Here is a 20,263-nt window from a genome sequence, read left to right as displayed (position 1 = left end):
TATGTGTTTACATAAAGTTAACTATGTTTGCATCAAATAAAATGTTTATTAATGAAAGCTATTATACAAGAAACATCAAAGAGAAATTCATCATACAGAAATGTACACTATATGTGACAGATGGAAAAGTGCATGCAGATTTGTCTCATTTAAAAATAAAAGAATTCAGAAACAATAGTACTAAAGTTACTGGGTTTTGATTCCTATGATCTCAAATGAGTGAAAAGTTCTCTTTGAATTTACAAAAATCCATTTAACAGATATGACTAGTACACATTAGCAAGCAAGTGGAATGAATGCACTCAGCTTTTATTTTACAAGTACTTGTGCTTGACAAATGTGATTTTGTTTAAAGAAAAATTCTCTTCGAATATGGGCTGGGTAGATTGCTGCCAGGTTGCTCTGGTTTTATACAGTTTCTCTAAATTTGTTTTTAATACCACACAATTTGTTGAAGCCTTCAGTTCTGTTAATTAGACACCATAAAATAACATATGTTTTGTTAACATTCAGGAAATGACATCAAGTCTTTTATTTTTATTTTTTGGCTCAATATATTTTTAAATGTATGATTATCATAACCTAATATTGTCTTTGTCTTCACTGCAGTGGATTTCCGATCAAACTTTTCCCCTTCTTTTAATACTTTAGGGAATTTTCAAACGTCGGGATGTTTGGCTGTAATGCCCCATGATTTGTTCTCCCTGAAAGAAATCATAGTGACAATTTATTAAACTACAGAGCAACCTGGCTTTTCAGGGTCTGCAATTCTATTTTGTGTTCAATATACCTAGCATTAAATCTTGATTCATTTCATCATATTATTTAGGTTATATTTGTCATGCAATTACTTTAGCTGCTAGTTTTCTGTCTTTTTTAGAAGTCTAAGACAGGGTTTCAATATCAAATCAGTGGGGCATTACTTTGCATGTTCAAAAAAGGGGGTTAAAAGGCTAAAATCTAAATTGCACCAGCAGTAGCATTTACGCTGAATATGAAGAAATTGAAAACCTAAGAAGGAACAATATTTTAAAATATTTTAAAGGCTGTGTTTCCATGTTTAATACCAATTGTTCACAGGTACCGTAAAAGCAAAGAGACGCACTGGTACATGTAGACTTTAAATTAAAAAGAAAAAACAAACAAAAAAAAATCCAAAAAAACTGATGGGAAATAAAACTCCTTAGATTCAAAATGTTTTATTCACACAAATTTAATAGGATATATCACAATTGTTTGGTCCATAAATATTTAGGGGAAATAGTTTCTATACAATGCATTTATCAATAAACAAAGAAACATGGACAAATTTGCTAGACCACTTACTGTACTATAAACACGAAGCTCAATATATAAGATTATTGGATTTATCAACTATATCTGAAAGAGTGCACAACTGCTTTCTATGACATGTTTGTCCCCTCTAACAGGATACACCATAAAAAGAGTTTCAGAAATAAGAGGTAAAACAGTACAAAACTAGTGAGGTGTCAAAAGGGCTTAAAACAGTTAATTTAACAAACAACACATATATCCTGATTTTTCACAAACTTACTCCCAAGGTATATCATAAGGCACATAGTAGAACTGAGTTTTAATTAGTCTACTTAATAAAGTAGATCTCTAGTACCATATATTGTTCTGTCAAAGAACAAAATTTATAAGTATCAATATTTTTACCTGTAAAAGTGTATTAATAAAGATCTCAGCCTTACCAAGGTCGTTTGGTCTGGTTAGTGGTAAATGCCCATAAGGTAATAGAAATAGGAAAAGTCAAGATTTAATATCCGTAGAAGATGATAACCATACTTGCTAAATATATAATGGCAAACACACCTTTCTTCTATTACAGTGTTAACATCTCTTCCATCATCTTTTTTTTAAAAATAAGCTACTTTTCTGTGCTAATTTTCTAAAAACCCTGAGCAAAAATTACAATAATGCACTTTAATGTGGGCAGTGAACTGTCAATATGTAACCACACATTTATACAGCCAAAAAGGACACCTTTAAAATATATTAAATAGCCACTTTGACCACCAAAAAAGAGATTTGATGGTGTCTAAAAAGTGGGGTATATGTGCAAAGTTATTCTTAACAATCCACTAAAAGCAAGACATAGATCTTGACTGGTTTTGTTCGGTTTTGTTTCTGAGACTCTCCACAATCTAATTGGTGTTCAACTACAATAAAAGGATACAAATGAACATTCACCACTGCCCAGACCATTCAGACTTTTAGCTTAAATAAAATTTAAAAAAGAAAGATCACTATTGTAAACTAAGAAATGTATTCAGATCAGCATCCACAAGGCTTCTGAGTTTATCTCCTTTAAAATTATTCACTGCCAATTCCCATTTTTGTAAGAATTTTTGCTAACATATTTTTCTTTTATACAAAGTTTAAAAAGTTAAAGTATATGTTAGAGATATTAGTGAACTACAGATTTTAAGTTCATGTGCTGAACAAAGTATCTGATACAATCTCAGGAAACATCTAAAGTAAATTCAAGAGAGTAATGAATAAATTGTACCGGAATACTTTTTTCCTTAAACTTCTTAATTAATTATATTTTGCTTATTTCCATTTCCCTGAAAAAAAGCATGATTTATCAAAAACTCATTTTAATGGTACACATGCATACGTCTTCTTGGAAATTATTTTTGTGCTCACTACAGTAGCTGGGAAACTTCCTGCTTGCTTTAATGGTACGGCATCAAGGCCGTGTAACGAACTGCACTTATATTTTTTTAATTCCAAATCAGAGCTGCTTGACAGACAAAAATGAAAAAACCTCCCTACGCAATATTTCAGATCAGTAGGACTCCTCACTTGAGTTGCTATTCTCCTGTTATTACTTTAATAATATCCTTATAGGAGTGAGCTCATTCTGGAGGGTGTTTTCCAGAGCTTGCCTCCTTAATGTACAGGACGCAAATTTGGAGACCAACAGCCTGCTCCTGCCATCCTCACCCACACGCACTCTCATCACTGAGTCTCCCTCTCCAAGCCCTCCACCCAGGCACAGCTTTCAGTGGTGGCCAAGGACGTCCCAGCTGGGTGAAGAACTGGCAGAGGAGCGTTGAGCTATCCCAGTGAGACTCCCCAGTGCTCAAGGAGGGTCAGGCTTGTGACTAATGCATTAAAAAAAGCACTGGCATTTGCAGTCTGACTGTTTCAATGATTAGTTTAATTCGTTTCGTATTTATTTTTCAGCATTTAAAAAATAAATAATAAAAAACTTTTAGATGCATTATAAAAATAAAATGAAATTTGGGGTTCTTAAGTGCTGTAAGTGAACATACAATCCTGAAGCAGCATTCTTTTGGCTATAATTAAACTGATTTTTATCTGGTTATCAAGGAGGGAAAAGAATCTTCTTTGTGTGTGTATGTGTTAGTAATAATTTTTTTCAAGGTTCTGGAAATAAGTAACATACAATTTTAAGAGGCACTTATTAGAATGATTCATAACCTTCTCTTCAGTTATCTGATTAATTTTAAAAATTTGAGTACAATTTAACAACAATAAATGTTCATTTATTATAGCAACATATTACTTCAAACTCATTTGCCAAGTGGCTGCAGATGCTACACATCAAGCTGTTTATTTTCCCAAATATTTTGTGGGTTTGTTATTTAAAAAAAAAAAAAAGGCTTGAAAATAATAAAAATAATAATTATAATAATAATAATAATAAAGAAGAAGAGTAAGAATTTAAAAAAAAAAAATGAAATGTTAGAAAAGGTTCGTTAAGGTAGTTTGTGAGGGGCTCCCGGATTCGTGGCTGTCCAAGTTAGAGGTCACTGATGTCACTACAGTGATAGTGGGATTGGTCAGGTCTGTTAAAGTGGTCGCAGTGCCGGGTGGAGTGAGTGCGCCGCTGTCTGCTGAGGGCGGTGCCGGAAGTGAGGTGCCATCAGCTTTATCGACACCCCCATTCTCCTGCCGCAAAAGGTTCCTTCTGAATTTGGCTCTTGCGTTTTGAAACCAAACCTGCAAACCAATCCCAATTGATTTCTTTACCGACGCTTGTTTTGTTTTGCTTATTTTTGTCTTTGTTCTTGCTTTTAAGTAATTTTTTTATGTTTGTTTTTGTGTGGCAAATCGACTAAGTCACTCTACAGCGTCACTTGCTACTGGTGGTACTGACTCTTTCACCGGCGGGACCTTGCATACAAGGCCCAGCGCTACAGGCGCTCACTGGAACATAGCAGCCCAGTGCGCAGACCTCATAGAGCAGTCTTAAGAAAAATCTGCTCGCTCACTCATCCAAGGAAAGCAATTTTCTTGGTGGCCATGTAGTGTATTCTTGGGTTGGGTAGGTTTCAGGTCAAGACACATGGTAAAGATTGAGGCGAAGGATGAATGAGCAGATTTTTGCCAAGGCTGTAAGTTTGTCGTGATCATTTAAAAAGACTGAAGAGGAAGGAGGGGTAATTACACCATCCTTATCATACAGATTGTTGATATGGGTCACCTAGTCTTTCTGTTCTGTAAGATTCACTGAAAATGGTTTAGGTGGCATGTAACACAGGCAAGGAATTGCCGCTAATAGATTGTCCTTCTATCTCGATTGCTGCCCTTCTTTGGCACTCTGCATATAATACACACCTCACTTTAAATTCACTGAACTAGCACACACCGTATAGGAATTTTTTTTTAATGTAATTTGCTAGGCTGTCCTTCACAGGGAAGTGACTTCTTACTGTGTAGGCCCTTAATGATACCAGTTGTCTAACAGGCACTGAGAGAGGGAGCCAGCTAGTCCTCGAGGATCATATTGGTCAAAGCTTGCTTCCTACATTTCGGGGGATCTGCTCACTGAGGGGCCACATTAACTACTTCAAGGGAGCCCAAAGGCTCACCCAGTGTGTATAAAATGAGTACATTTGCTACCTCTACCCTTAATAAGGTCACCACAGAGAGACTACAGATCCCAGGATATCTACTGGGTTGGTAGACTCTGGAGACAGTTTCCTCATGTTGAGGATGCAACTAATTACAAATCAAATTTTAGTGTTTGGCTGCCTTGGGGTGGTAGGGCATACATTCGGCACTCCTGCCATGTAATACCATACCCCTCTGCACACCCGCTAGGGACACACCTAGCAAAAGTATTTCTACATATATCGCTATCGTTACACATAAGGGAAATGCTATTGACTGGCAGGGGTAGGGGAAAATTCTATCAAGCCTCTGATGTGGCTTCTTACCTGCAGAACTCTCTTGGTCAGGCCTGTTTTCTGGGCAAGCTGCTTGAGGTCCTTGGCATCTGGGTTGTGGTTGATAGCAAAGTAGGACTTCATGGTACGGAGCTGGTGGTGTTTGAAGGAGGTGCGCATGCGCTTTGTCTTCTGGGATGGGGGATAAGGCTGCTGGTCTCTGTCCAGGTGATCTGCCTCATTCTCATTACAACCTGTTTGATAAACAAAATGAAACAAGGAGTTAGTGGCCATGCATCATGTAGGATGAATTAATCAAGGCAAAAATCTTGAGTCACATACTGTTTGGAAGGAAGTAAGCAAACAAGCAAGCAAGGAATGGCTAAGATGGTGCAAGGATAAGTACAGATGTGGTAATTAAATGAGACAAAAAAGATCCAGAAGATGACCTTTTCCTATTCTTAAAACATGCTGTGTCCCCCAGGCCTGCACCTACTAAGGGCAGACTTAGAAAGTTCTCTCTCCTTTGGCATTTATTTTCAAACAAGTCTTTTCCCTGTGGTGATGGTTTCGCTTTGGGCGTTCAAAGAGTCATTTGAAATCTCATTCAGATTTTGAAATCTCACTCATTGAAACACTCTTAGCTTGAGAGAAGAATAAAGGTCAAACGAGCATTTTGAATGTTCCTGAGCTTTTTCCCCCAAATCACAAGCACCTATAAAAAGAGATGTACAGCAGGAAAGTTTGTTATGACAGTTCATCAAGAAAGCATAAAATCTGGAGGGCTGTGCTGATAAAATAAATGCTTTTGGACTCTGCCTGGGAGTTTACATGAACTGCTCAAAGACCTTCGTCTGTAAAACATGTCTAGAAAGAAGTTGCGTGAGGGCTTGATTCAGTCGCTCAGTCTCAACCCCAATCAGCAGAAGCTCTTAGTTGGCACTGATTTAGGAAGTTTCTATAAGCAACCAGCTAGTGGCTAAAAACTTTAAAAGAGTTTCCCTGCTCCCCCTGATTCAGGATTTTCAAAGTGTCTATGAAAGATGAATTTGTTTCAGATTACACTTTTATGGGTGTGAATTGTACACAAGAGTTGCAGCTGTTCGGGGACCGTGGCATCATTACTTCATATTGGGGAAAGGAATGACAGTATTGGCAAAAAAAAAAAGTAAGATAGATATCTATATTTTTCTTTTCAGCTTAAAAAAAAATCGGGTTACCAGTTTCTAGGATCTCATTTTATAAAGATAGCTCAGTCACACAGGAGAAAATTAATGGTGTCATCATAGCAGGGAATATTAATTAAAGAACAGCTAATTAAAAATGTTTCAGAATGTCTGTAAACTAGACCACGTTTCATTAGTTGCTCATGTGAGTTTTTGAACTGCTTTCCAATAGTTATTGGATTATTTACTAGGCCTAGTTGATCCCTATTTCTAGAAAAAAAAAAAAAAAAGAGAGAGGAGGAAGAGGGAAAGCACACAATACAGAGAGACTGGTATTGACAGTGCTAAAAACAGAGGCAAAGCAACTTGAAACCAGGAGAAAATAAAAAGCTTCTTGAAGGTGTTTTCTCTTTTGAATTATAAGACAAGTCAACATGAACAGATGCTGGTAGGACAACACTTTGACAGAAAATCAGGTGAATATTTAATTATAGCTAGATTCACTTCTAGTCTTGGTAAGAAGTATATACGCACTTTCAAACAAAATAAGCTGACACTTCTGAAAATACCAGAAGTTGAAAGTTGCCTTAAAAACAATTTCAGACCAGATTTGGATTGTATTTACTACTTGTTTTCACGAGCAATCACACTGCCTTCAGTCAAACTACGTGGGCCGTAACTTATGAGCTGACATAAATCAGAGTACCAGAATTCAGTCCTCAGGTTTTGCTTCAGACAGTTGCAAGCTGTTTGTGTTGTTTTCCTTGGGTCGCTCAGGTTTACAGCAGCAACGCAAACTTCCTCGGGCTCCTCTGACCTGCTTACTGCCTTTGTTTCTATGATCTACTTTTTTGTCTGTGATCTACTTTATTTTGGCTTTTATTTACAAGAGAAAATGCAAAGAGGGCTCCAAGCATCCTCAGACAATCCTGGTTTATGCAATGATTAGCTCACTCTCTATTTTACGTGGGTGAAACAGCATTATGTGGTTTGGCCACATCATAGAGCAGAGTTTTACACTATTGCCTGGAGAACTAAGGAGAAGCAAAAAATCAGGCAAGACATTGTTGCTCATTTCTTTGCAACGGGGTTGAGGGGTTGTTTAATTTTGCTTTGGAAAGCGCTAGAACAGTTTGCTTTTTATTGCCAAGAATTCTTCAAGAGAACTCTTCATAGTTTTTCACACACACACACACACACACACACTCACACACATATATATAAAATGAAATAAAGTAAACAGCTCTGAGCAACAGCTGTGTAAAATATTTTCCTAGGGAAATCTTCTTCACCATCTCATTTCTATATCCTGTGGGCTGTAAGTCAACACAGTTTCCCTCAAAATACATATTAATTCTATGATATAAGAGGTAATATAGAGAAAGCTTTGAATGTTTTAAGTACTTTTGAATAGTTTCTTCCATTTTTCACATTAATTCCAGACAGCTCGCAAGTATGAATGGCTTTTACCTCATAACATTCTGAGTTATTTATTGTTGTGTTTCCACTTTACAACCGAGGAGCTGAGAAACAGAAATTAAACTACTAAACAAAATACAGAATAGAAAAGCTGTTGTAGATCCGGCAGCAGAACCTGGTTTTCCGTGCCGGCCCTGCGCTCAGCTCCCCTGAAACAAAATGCGCACACAAAATCCGAGCCAGGTACTGGCGGGTCGCTTGCGAATACGCACATGTTTATGCTCAGCTTGCTGAAGTTGTTAGCTTCATCAGAGTTTCGTTTTTAGAGGTGGGATTCGTTTTCCGCCAGGGCCCGCCACGTGCATGCGGACACCCCAGGGTACGGCTGGGAGACCGCCTTGGTGTAACCGGGGACGCCAAATTCGCGCTTCGCACCAAGCGCCGAGTGACAAAAGTAAACTTTTGCTAGGACGAAGCAGCCGGCCGCTCAGGGGCGGAGCGCTCCCCCCCGCCTCGGGTCTGCTTTAGCGCAGATGGGTGGCGGGTGGAGGGGCCAGGGCTGCGCCCGGGCCCCCCGGGTCTCCCCCCCCGAGCCGGGGAGGCCCCGGGGAGGCCCCGGGGAGGCCGGGCCGGGCGGGAAGAGCCGCGCCGCTGCGCCGGCTCCGCGCACCCCCGCGGCTCGCAAGCCCGCCCCGCCGCGCCGGGCAGGGTGCGCCGGGGCTGCCCGCCGGGGCTGCCCGCCGGCCGGGAGGGCAGCGCCTACCGCAGCCGGTGCCCGGGAGAAGGCGGCCGGCTGCGGGCTGGGCTAGGGGGTCGTGCTCCAGACCCTACCCGCGCCCCGCTTCTCCCTCTGGAGGAGCCAGCCAAGTATCCAGCATTTAATGTGCTGTGGACTGGTTGCCCTTTGTGAATGACTGCGTGCAAGAGCAGTTACGGAATCACAGGGCAAGGAACGAAAAATGCGTGTAGGAAAGTGTCTGCCAATTTAGAGATTTTTTTTCTTTCTTTCGAGAAGCGACTGTATCTACTGCAACTCGTTTGGTAACTGGGAGAGATTCCTTTTCCTCCCCCTGGATCTGGAGCGCAGCGGGTCAGTGGGCTGGAGTCGTTTGCACCGGATGCACAGTCGCCTGCAAACTGTATTTTCTCAAGACCATGTGTCAACCTGGACACTGCTAGATGATACTTTTTAAAAAAAAAAATCAAATTTCTCAGCCATCTAGACTGAGTCCAAAGCATCAGAATATAGCGGCTTTTTTTTTTTTAATCTCTTCGTTGCCCAGAGGATTCTGTGAGAACTCCGTGAAGTGAGCTGTATTTTCATAATGCGTAATTCTTTTTAATCTCATTTGGAGTCAGTGGTACGTCTTATATGTCCCGTTGTTGTAAAAAAGGAGAATTTTAAGACTAGCACACAAAAACTGTGGCGGCGTTCGCAAATACCATCTCTCTCGAGTCCTGACCTGAAGTTTAAGGGGTGTTTTATCATATCCACAACTCTTCGTCTTTCCCTAACGTCTGGTCCTAATTCTAACGAGAAATTGTCCCTGGAAATATTTCCACTTCGGGGTCTGGGGAATTTGGGTGATGCTGCGCGGGTCAGAGATAGCGCAGACCGAAGAGCCGGGCGTACGGGAAATCGCCATCGGAAGCCGGGACCGAATGAATCCTGGCTGCGCTACAGGTTCCCCTTTCTTTAGCAGCTTTCAGGATTGATTGGAAACCGCTCCGTAGCCAGGGATTCCAATGTCATCTTCAATTAACAAGGAACAATTAGCGCAGTGATTACCCTGGCTCCAAGGTCTACGCATCAGAGGAGATGAAATAGCCTCGCACGGCTACCCAGCTCCCAGCTCAAGCCCGTCTCACAGGCAGCCCCGGAGGAGGTGCCGGGGGAGGGATGGGGGGTGCGGGGGGGCGGGGGAGGATCGCTCCTGAATCTCAGCGGCGGCGGGTTGAACTTGGGTGGAGGGGCGAGAGCGCCGGGCCGAAAGCGCTGCGCGTTTATCGACCTGCCTTTCTTGGAAGGGGAGGCCCTGAGCCCTCTCCCGGCTCCCCGGCGGGCCCCGCGGTTCGCAGCGCTCCGCCGCTGCCCAAACCGGAGCCCCCTGCTCCCTGCCCCGGCCGGCACGGCTCCCCGCCCCGCAGGGGAACACCTTGCGCCACCCTTGCTTCCCACACCCCTCTTTCCTCCGTACCGTCCACGGGGAGCTTAAGTTTCGCTAAAATGGTTTTTGGAGTCGGTAGCTTGTTAATTCGGATTTACCCTTACTGCTTTCGGCTTCCAGCTAACGAAACGCCGCGCCTAAGCTGCTCGATCGTACCTGAAACTCCTTTACCTCTGGCCCCTAACTGTGTGTTTAGGCACGGTTTGGGTACTTCAGTGGCTGCAGTTAGGGAAGACATTTAACATGGGCAACACTTGTTCCTTTCCTACTGTTGAGCGAGCAGAAACCATTCTCCTTAATTACATCGGTTACAGCTTAGTTACAGGGAACAACATTTATTCGCTGGCCTCTCGTACAGTTTGCTCGTTTATGTGCCAGTAAAACAGGATTATTTAGCCTAAAGAGTTAATTACTATAAATTGAATACCTATATCGAGTTATGTGCAGACTGCAGTGGCATTGTAGGAGCCGTATTCTATAACTTTTATCCGTTTTTTTTTTTTTTCTGATCCAGTTGGTTACTTCTAATTTGAGGTCTAACTGGTGAAGTGCTTTTTGCTAATACAATACAAATAGTGATAACAGTATCTCTGAGGCTCCTATAGAGAAAGAATGCTGTGGGTTTGGGGTTGGGATTTTTTTTTCCCTTTTTCTTTTCTTTTTTTTTTTTTTGTCTTTACCCTGGGAAGTGGCTAAGTTTGGGTGTTTGACATTAATAGGCAAAGACAGCCTTTGAGGAGGGCTGCTGTTAGCTTTCCTGCAAACGCTCCAACCCTCAGAGGGCTGTTTGTTTGATTTTCCAATGGTTAAGCAAGATTTGGCCTGGCTGAGTTACTCACGCACTGCCTAGCTGAGGGGAAGCCCGGGAACGCTCTTTTCGGAGGAGCGGGAGGGAGGCTCGGCGTGTGTTTCCCACCTGAGTTGTAGTTGACGATGTCCACTCCCAGGGCAGGGCTCTTTCGTTTCCTGGGCCTCCCTTTCTGGACGGTGCCAGTGCCGTTGAAGTAAGGCAGGGCCAGCCCTCCGCTCTTGGCAGCCAGCTCGGTGTAGCTCAGCTGAGGGGGATATTCTCCTTGCAAAAGGGACTCGAAGTGGGCCCTGCAGTAAACCAGGTTGTCCTTCATGCCAAAGTGATCGCCTGTGGTCAGAGTCTTGTTGCAGGTGGTGCAGGTGAAGCAGCTCAGGTGATAAACCGACTCCCTGGCTCTCATGACCATTTCAGAGGCTGAGATCCCAAGGTGGCAGCGGGCACATCTCTGCACGGAGAACCTTCTGAAGGAAACAGAAAAGTGGGCATCAACCAGAAAGGTAAAGGCAGACCTTGCCCCAGTGCCGCCCACCTCCCCTCCCGGCCACGGGGGGTCGGCAGGGAGCCTGGCCCCGCCAGGGTCGCGCCCTCCCCGGCCCCGGGAGGGCCCGTGTTGCCGGCTGTGGCCCCTGGCCCGCCGGCTGCCGGCGCTCCGGCTTGTCGGGAGCACCCCCGGGGAGCCAGCACCCGGTGAACGCCTCGCACCTCCTGCCAAGCTGACCTGCTCGCTTCGGATTTCTGCAAAAGCCCGCCCGCTGCCCGTCCGCGCGGGGGAAGGCGGGCCGGTGGGAAATCCGTTCCCGCTCTCCCGGTGTTCGTGTGGCGACGAGAAGGGCCGCGGGGGGCTGAACCCCGGGAAAGCTGGGACCCGCGGGTAAGCAGTGCCCGCTCCCGGGGCCCGGCCGCGGGCAGCCTCCGCCGGACCGGGCGGGGGGCGGTGGGCTCCTCCCGGCGCCCGCTCCCCGGCCCGCGGAAAAACCGGCAAGCGGCGGGCAGAGGGAAGCTTTTGTTGGGTCTCGACGCTGGTATTTAGGGTGGGAAACCGCAGAGCAGCGGGGAGACCCCAGGTCTTCTCCTTCGCCTGTTTGTGCACCGCCACGCGTGCTCAGACGGCGTGTCCCCTGTCGAAGCGTTCAGCTTTTAAACGTGCAAAACTTTTCGGAGGGGACACGTTTACAGGGGTAAGGAATCGCTGACTGCGAAAAGCTACCTTTGGAAGCCCACGTGTAGAAAAGAGCGTTTCGGTTCGGAATGCCTTGTGAGGGGATGTGCTTTTGGGCCCGTGGGGACTGATTGCTGTACCTGTAGTAATCCTCCTTGCAGTAAATACTGCCGTCCTTGGCAAAGCAGGTGAGTTCTGACTCCAAAGCCAGTTTACATTCACAGCACTTAAGACACCTGAGGTGCCATTGTTTGTCAACAGCCAGCAGGTAATATCTGTCTGAGATCTTCCCTCCACAACCAGCACACAAAGCAGGCTTCTCGGGGCTCATTGGGGGCATGTTCTGCAAAACAACCACACCACAAGGGGATGAGACAGGGACAGAAGGACAGGCGGACAGGCCGGGCTGGGCACGGGGTCCTGCGCAGGGCCCGGGGCTTGTGCAAAGAGACCGCTCCCTGGGACCCAACTCTCTGCTCCCGGTGGGAAGTTTGAGGGGGAACCGGGACCATCCCCGCTAGGAGAGTATTTACCGCCATTCGGCTTTCCTGTTGATGCCATTAAACCTCTCCTAACGATCTAATGTCATTTCAATACGTGAAGGCGACTGATTAGGCTTCAGTAAGAACAGCAAAGCCCGGTCTTGCCCGAGGTCCCGAAGCTGAAGGCTGTGGCTCCCCCGTTACTTGGGCGTTTTAATCTTAGAGCGCTCCACCAGAACGGCATTTTAAAGTAGGAAAACACCGTTTTACCGCACCAAAAGTTTATGGCAGAGGGTGCAGGCTTGCACCGGTTTTCCGGTAGATTTTCACCCGTGCTTAAACCAGCCCAAACCCCGTCTCTAAAGAAAACGAGGCCCTTCGAAACAGAAGTAAGAGAAAGGAGACAGGTGAATGGTGTAAAAAGGAATGAGCGTGAACGCTCACCACGCTGGCCAGGGACGGGGACAGAAAGGTGGCACAGGCTGGTTTCAGCGAAAACTAGCATCTTTTCATCAGCAAACTTCTGCAAGTCCCCATTTATCTGCTCCCCACGAGGAGAGTCGCTCGGGACAAAGAGAGATGGAGGGACGGCCGAGACAAAAGCTCCGCCGCGAAACTTGGGGCAGCGTTTGCTGATAAAGTAACGGGGGGGGGGGGGGGGGGGGAATCCCGAACATCTTGTTCTAAAGTCGCAACTGTTTTCAAGTGGCAACTCCGCATTCATTTTCCAATCTGAAGTTGTGTTCCTCGCCCCCCCCCCCCCTTTTTTTTTTTTTTTTTTTTTTTTTTTTTTTGCAGCAATTGAAAGGCGAGTTGAATTTACATTGCAAATCCTCATATAACAAAGCCGGAGTTTATTTAAGAGAAGGGGGGAAGGACCCTACGGCTCAAAGCCTTAAAGCAGTTTTCCAGGCCGTTACTTTGTGTGCAGAGCCTGGTGTGCGATCGGCGGAAGCCCTACAAGTTGGAGAAAGGGAGATCTCGCTTTGCACAAAACACAGCGTGACACTCGGTTTCTCCGCCATCCGTCAGTACATTTATGAAGACTTTGGTCCTTTGACTAATAAAAGAGGAAATGTTACTGCTAAAAAAAAAGTAGTCGGCGGGCATAACATTCAGAGGGAGCGCTGCCTCTTTGTATCAATCCCACACTTCAGACCAAAAATGGTTACGAAAAGCAAGCTGTCGCGGTTTGCGGTTTAATTTAGGAGGTGCCAGGAGTGCAAAAAAAGTAAAGTGCACCTCAGAAACTCCAGCTGCAGCCCTGCTCGGACGGGGCAGAGCGGCCGCGGCGAGCCGAGCAGGGGCAAAGGGCTGCTTCGCTGTAAGGACTGGAAAACCCGTCCCTGCTACGAATTAAAATATTTTCCCCCGTTACTCCGGAGAGCGCACGCAACGACATCGATTAGACAAACGTGTAACTCAGCCTGGCCAGCACGGCACCCGGCGTTACGGGTGGGTTTACAGGGAGCCTCGGAAGGGTCTCTACAAGCAAGGGGTGGCAGGGAAGGGGCAGGGGGAAGCAGCGTCTTTCTCTTGCCCAAAGCCAGGGTCTGTCCCGGTGCGGGTCCACGCTTGCCGGGAGTCCCTTTCAAAGAGTGCCAGCTCCTTTCTTACCGTTTCTCGGCCGTTCATCTGTCCCCCTTTGGCCAGGCGGGACTCGGTCTTGGATCGCCTCTCCATCTCCTCCATGATTCCTTGGATATGGCCTCCGGAGATCCCGTGGAAAAGCATGGCTGGGGGACGGAAAGGACAAGTATTTTCTTCTGCTCTGCACCCCACTATTTCCATATACAGACCCCAGAGTCTTTAGATCATCCAAAATGTTTACACCGAGGCGCACAGCGCAGGGAGGGAGGTTGCAATAGGAGCTTCTCTTTGCACAAGCACCGAGGGCTTCCTGAAGATGTGCGGAAAACAAACAAGGGGGAGAAAATGTAATAATAATTAATTTTAAAAATAAAATAACAAAAGCGAGCTAAAGGATCTGTTACTGTTCTGGAGAGCTGGGGCTCCTGACTGGAGAGACTTGGACCTGGGGCAGTAGAATCGGTCGGGAAAGGATATAGTTTTGAATACAAAGAAAGCAAAAAGAAGTGCTATTTTCAGCAGTCCCTGGTTGCTTTAAAGTTCCCAGTGCCTGTAGGTTGGATTTGGGACTGCTGCTTTCCGGAGCTCTGTCCAATTTGTTAAGAGACTAAAGCCAGCCCATTTTTGATAATTTAGTAGGAGGAGTTCTCTCCCTTGAGCTGCCACTGATTTTTATTCAGACAACAAAGACCTGTCATACTCCTCTCAACCCCTAGTGATGGGCAAGCAGTGACAAACATTACAGTCGGGGCTGTGGGTGGGGTGGGCTTTATTACCTCCCCCAAAACACGGAGTCCCGGGAGTCGGCGGGGCGACGGCGCCCGGCGAGGGGCAGGGTAGCCCGGGGGCCCCGCTCCCGCCGGGGCCGCCCCGCTCCCCCCGGGGGCCCCGCTCCCCGCGGGGCCGCCCCGCTCCCCCCGGGGGCCCCGCTCCCCGCGGGGCCGCCCCGCTCCCCGCCGGGGGAGGCTCCGTTCCGCGGCCCCCGGGGCTGGCACCGCCGCCCCTGGCTCCGCCGCGGGAGGGGGAGAGGGAGGAGAAGCGCCGCTCTGGGGCGGCCGAGGCGGGACGGAGCGGCCAGACCGCTCCCCGGGCCCGGCGGAGGGGGGGGCTTCGGCCGCAGGAGGGCACGGCGGAGCCCGGAGGGCACGGCGGAGCCCGCCCGGCTGCCGGGCGGACCGAGCGCTTGCCGGGGCCCGGCCGCCCTGCCGCCGCCGGGGAGCAGCAGCCCCGCGGGACCCCCGCCCGCCCCGCAGCCGGAGCTGCGGCCCCCCCCCGCGGGCAGGCTGCGGGGCCGGCCCCGGCCGACGACCGGCGAGGGAGCGGCGCGGCCCGGGGCCGCCCTGGCGGGGGTCTCCCCCCTCGCCCGCTCCCCGGCTGCGGGCTGCAGCCGTCGCTGCGTGCGGGGGACCGGGCGATGCATTCCTTCCCGGCTAATCTCTCTCTCCGCTCCCCCTCCCCTCCTTTCCCCTTCTTCCTACTTACTTTTCACACCACTCTTCCTTGCCCTTCCCTGGAACAGCTGCCGGCTGTTTCCTGACACCTCGATCCCTACTGAAGGATCTTCCTGGCGGCAGTTCTGCGCTCCCCGTTCCCCGGGGGACGCTCCACACCAAACCCGAGCGCGACTAGTGAAAGAAGCACCCCAGCCCCCACTTCCTTTCCAAAGCATCCCAGAGACATCCTCAGGGGCTCCTCGAGTCACCTCTTCCATGTAACCCAAGATTCAGGCAGCCAGTTTCCTCCCTTCTCTTTCCCCCTAAGTAGCTAAAATTAATGTTATTTGCAGATTGAATGTTGCTACATTCCTCCGAGTGCCAGAATACAGCTCATAAAACAAAATTTCACACAAAGATGAAGTCAATCAAGTGAAATAAGCCGGGATTTTTTTTTTTTTTCCCCTCTGTTGGCACAGTAGACCCTGGACAGCAGGGCTGCTATTTACTGTAAGTAATGTAATTAGCCCTTTTGGATGGAAATCAATGTGTTGTATGTGTGTGTGTTTTAATAAGAGAGGAGTAGCTATAAAACCGACGAGACTCAAAGGGGTAAGGGAATCTCCCTTAAAGCGGGTAGACCCCTCCACAAGGCGTAGTCTCCTGCAAGAGCACTCCCGGTCTGGAAAAACAAAAAAGCACCAAAACAAAACAAAACAAAACAAAACAAAACAAAACAAAACAAAACCCAAAACACCCCCCCCCCCCCAAAAAAAAAAAAAAAAGAAAAAGAAGGTGGGAAAAAAAAAAGAAGAAAAAAAATCTGTGTAGGGGGAAGGAGGAGGGAGAGATAGGCTTTCCTTGGAGAAAACAAGTCAATTAGCACAACAAGCCATCAGGAACAAATAAACAAGGTGATTCAATCCGGGATACGGGAGCTGTTTGCTCGGGATCCCCCTCCTTCCCGTCGTCCCTCCGCGGTGCCCCGGCTGCTCCGGGAGACGGGCCAGCTCACTTCCCCCTCGCCCCCAAATCCCGCCGGGGGAGCGGGAGCGCGGCCGGCAGCCCACGCAGGGCAGGGCGGCCCGGGCGAGCCCCGGTGCGGGGCCGGCGGCTTTGTCGAGCGCGGCGAAGCCGCCCGGGGAGGGAAGGAGGCGGCGCGGAGGCTCGGGGGGGGAGGCGGCCGCGCTCGGGGGGGGGGTCACCCCTCTGCGGGAGGCTTTGCTCCCCCCGCACCCTGCGCCCACCAGTCGCCACAGGCGTGCGCCTACCTGGCGTGGGTGACTGCAGCGGTTGCTGTCGGCAGAGGTGGAAAATCTCAGCCAGAGACGAGTTTATTTCGGAGGGTTGCAATGTACTCTTTGCACTCCGCTGGCACGCTCGGGGTTTGGGTTGGTTTGGGGGTTGTTTTGCCTTTGGACGAAATGTTCCTCTGTTCCCGTCCAGGTGTTTGGTCAGGGGTAACTCAGCCTGCCCCAGCTGCGCGTTGCGGCTGTTCTCTTGGAAATGCTCCGCATTTCCCGCCGCCCCCGGGCTGCCAGGGATGCCCCGCCGTGTGCCGGGCACAGGTACCCGCCGAGCCCCGCCCGCCCCTGCGCACCCCCCTCGCAAGCGCTGCCGCCACCGTGTCCCTGCCGGGCTGAGGACGGGCAAACTCATGGCGCCCGCTGGCAGCCAAATCCCCCCCCGGTTTGGGGGGAGCCGCCGGGCCCAGCGCCCCCCGGGCGGCTGCTGCGGGGAGGCTGCGCCCGGGCCCTGCGGATGCGGGCACCTCTGCCTTCTCCTCCCGCTGCGCCGGCCATTTGCTGTCCCGGGCTCCCCAAAATGCTGTCTGCAGGTGCAGCGGCAAAGCGTCGGTGCAAGCCACAGGCACCAAAAATATTGTTTGTTCGATTCCCGTCTCCACCTTAGCTCGACGGCGCCGTTAGGAATAATTGGGCAGACTCATAAAGAAACTCAGAAATGACTAAACCTCCGCCGGCTGGGCACACTTAATTAATTAGAGGGTCCTTTCTTTCTGCTCCATCAGGTACGGTTAAGGATACGCTGGTAGCTACTGCTGCTCCAGTAAAGAAGGCCAGGGCTTTCCAAGGCGTTTTCTGATTAACGTCCTAATGTTGGCAGATCCCTTCTTACCTAAAGGGACGCTAAAAGTTTGTTGCTAGCATCAAACGTGACTTCTCCGTTTCCAAAAGGCCTGTAGGAGATCAAGGTAAATTTATTTCAACGTTCCTGAGATCTCGGTCCTCGCTGCGGCTTGAAACTCCGCTGCCCTACGGCAGGCTGGTAGCCAGAGGTTGCCAATTGTAGCGCGAGGGGCTCTGCATGGTTTTTGGTGGTTTGCTCGGGGAGGGGAGAGAAAAGCTCGCAAAGAACACGGCAGGGAATCTAAAAGCCAAATCTACCAGTTTATCCCCTACGAAGCCATCTGCATTAGCACTTCGCCCCTGAACGCGGTTTCTCCTCGCGGGGTGCTTCTACCTCCTTTCGCCGCAGCGTTTTGGGAAAGGGTGTCTGCTGTGCAATATTGGGAATATCGCAGCAACATGACAGGAGCGCTCGGCTTTTCAGTTCTGTGAGGCTATACCCAGACTCCCCAAGCTAACAGCGCATCGCTAGCGAGATGTCCGCAGGTAAAACCTCAGCCGGCGCCTCGCCGCTGCCCAAATTGGGCTGCAGCCTTCCCAAAGACAGCCCGCGCCTTGGCCAAGGCGCGGGCTGTCTTTGGGAAGGCTGCAGCCCTCTCCCGGAGCTTCCCGGGTGCTCTCTGAACCCATTTCCACCTTAGCAACGAGCATGTGCCCTGGACTGATTTCAGCGTGCGGTCACTGGGACCCGCTTTGCTACTGAGCCCTTATTCTTCCTGGCCACGGGCGACGGTCTAAAGCCTATTACAGCGTGAAGGATCTTGTGTTTAGTTCTGAGGATTTAGGACAAGGGCTACATGCAAATTAATAATTGACCGGCAATAATTAGAAGGAAGGGGAGGGTATTCGGCCGGGGGGGGGGGGGGGGGGGCGGGGAGGAGGGGGAGCCCTTTAAGCAGACGTGGTTCGGCATTTATATTTATTTATAATGAGCCTGCCCGAGGCGAGGCCGTTGCACGCCCCGGGCTGCGGGCACTGCCCGGGGCACGGCCAGGGTCAGCCGCCTCCCGCCGCTCCCGGGCGGCGAAACTTCGCACCCTCCCCGTCCGGTACCTGAGCTTTTCACGACACCTCCAGTTTAATCATTTCCAGAAATTTAAAGCGCGTAGTGATAACAGCAGCAGGATTACGATCCTGTTGCCTGCGAGTCGGGTGGTTAAAGCCAGGTCTATTTTTAAATCCTAACGCTATTTTCCGCTCTGGGAGTTTGTGGTGGAGTAGAGTGCTAGTAACGATCAACCTCATCTCTTTGTGAACTCCGCGGCTGGTACGAGCAATCTAGACACAAAGAAGGAAAATCTGAGTAGAGTTACATCTCTCGGCGGTGGCATCAAATGTAGCTAATGTCGTTTCCAGCATCTAAATGGGTTTTTTGGTTTGTTTGGTTGGTTGTGTTTTTTTTTTTTTTTTTAAAGAAACCCGACATTGTTTAAAATTCCCCATCGGCCTTAGAAACAACATCTTATACCATCACCATCTTTTTCCTGCCTCGAGTCGTCTCGAGTTGTACCGTAGACCAACTTTCGGATCACTGCGTTACAGCACCGGAGCGAGCCGATGCCGGGCAGCCCGGGCTCGGGCACCGGCCCCGCTCTTCCCCCGCCGAGGCTGGCGGGGCCAGGAACGCAAGCGCAGGGCATCTTTAACCGTAAACATCACCGAATTAAAAAAAAAAAAAACAAAAAAACCCGAGCCTCCAACGTGCTCGTACCTCCCGGTAATCTGAAAATATGTAAATTAAGCCACGTATTCATTTGCTTAAGGAGAGGATATTTAAATAATAAACAATTAGGTGCGTGCATAGTAATCCCAGGCACACATCTCCATAGCCAAGACCACAAACAAGTGATCACACTGCCAGAAGAGAGCGGGAGAGGCAGATCATTGTCTGACACGAAACTGTTCACCGCCGAGGACCTAAGCATTGTTAGCGTCTTAGTTGTCTGATATTAACCGTAATCGTATTTGCATTCTGGTTGTAATTAAGCCATTGGAAATTATCATATTTTTCTGCTTTTGGAAAGGACTCGCAGTCTAGATTCACAGACAGGTGAAAGGAGCCATTCCATTAAAAAAAAAAAAGAGAGAGAGAGAGAAAAAAAATATTTTTTAAAAAGAAAGAAAAAAACCACAGGCTTTTTTTTTTTTTTTTTTTTTTTTAATTGAGCTGAATGGCTCGGTCTTCCCAGGCTGCTATTTTTCTAGATTAAAACACAGATGCACCAAATGTTGTCTGCGAATACACCTGGGGAAACGACCATTCTGTGTTGTTTAAAAAAACCCACCACGCCAAAGCAGCACCCCGCAAATGACATCCGTGAGGTCTAAATAGCTTCATTGCTAGCAACGACTCATACAAGAGCTTACCTTGAGACCTTAGAAGCTTCTTCCAAAATTGTACCCTCCTTAATGAGTGATGAGGGATGGGTTTTGGATGGAGAAGAGACGCAATGATCTAGCCAGTAGATGGAGGTTGTTCCTTGTTCCTAGCAGAGGATCCCTATGTTAATTAAAATAAACAAGCTGCTTGGTGGAAAGATTTTTTTTCCCCCCTCTCTCTCCCCCCCCCCCCATAGCCTCTAATATAGAATTGACGTGAATTTCTAACCTCTGACCTCTCGCCAACACACACTTATACCTGCCTTTTATTTTCTGTTTGTTTCGAAATATTTTCCAAAACTAAATAAATAAATAAAGAAGAAGAATGAATGAAAGCGAAAATA

The 20,263-nt window shown here is 48.2% G+C and overlaps 1 protein-coding gene and 1 non-coding gene across 3 annotated transcripts; both read right to left on the bottom strand.

Annotated features, from left to right (window-relative positions):
• Positions 1 to 647: 647 nt before the first annotated feature.
• On the bottom strand, positions 648 to 15,671 carry LHX9 (LIM homeobox 9). 2 transcript variants are annotated; one of them, XM_075710944.1, is made up of 6 exons: positions 15,443 to 15,671; positions 13,988 to 14,106; positions 12,029 to 12,231; positions 10,835 to 11,190; positions 5,217 to 5,419; positions 3,739 to 3,996 (listed from the first exon to the last, which is right to left on the bottom strand). In XM_075710944.1, the coding sequence occupies exons 1-6, from the start codon at positions 15,669 to 15,671 to the stop codon at positions 3,739 to 3,741; spliced, it is 1,368 nt and encodes a 455-aa protein (XP_075567059.1). The 2 variants fall into 2 exon arrangements, with proteins under 2 accessions (XP_075567060.1, XP_075567059.1); XM_075710945.1 differs by lacking the exons at positions 3,739 to 3,996; positions 15,443 to 15,671 and adding an exon at positions 648 to 704 and having other exon boundaries at positions 13,988 to 14,161.
• A 2,343-nt stretch (positions 15,672 to 18,014) lies between these two features.
• LOC142593626 (small nucleolar RNA SNORA5) lies at positions 18,015 to 18,131 on the bottom strand. Its single transcript, XR_012831103.1, has one exon. It is a non-coding gene; the product is annotated as a small nucleolar RNA SNORA5 (small nucleolar RNA).
• Between the last annotated feature and the right edge of the window lie 2,132 nt (positions 18,132 to 20,263).

Source organism: Pelecanus crispus, chromosome 5, assembly GCF_030463565.1.
Source record: "Pelecanus crispus isolate bPelCri1 chromosome 5, bPelCri1.pri, whole genome shotgun sequence".
Classification (NCBI taxonomy): domain Eukaryota; kingdom Metazoa; phylum Chordata; class Aves; order Pelecaniformes; family Pelecanidae; genus Pelecanus; species Pelecanus crispus.
This window is presented reverse-complemented; position numbering and strand designations above follow the sequence as displayed.

Excerpts from the sequence above, each read along its gene's own strand:
- LHX9 (XM_075710944.1), bottom strand. The coding sequence starts at position 15,671 with ATGGAAGAGGTGACTCGAGGAGCCCCTGAGGATGTCTCTGGGATGCTT. Across the intron at positions 12,232-13,987 it reads AGATGAACGGCCGAGAAACG|AACATGCCCCCAATGAGCCC; the intron begins GTAAGAAAGGAG and ends GTTGTTTTGCAG. Across the intron at positions 3,997-5,216 it reads TGACCAAGAGAGTTCTGCAG|GTTTGGTTTCAAAACGCAAG; the intron begins GTAAGAAGCCAC and ends ATTGGTTTGCAG.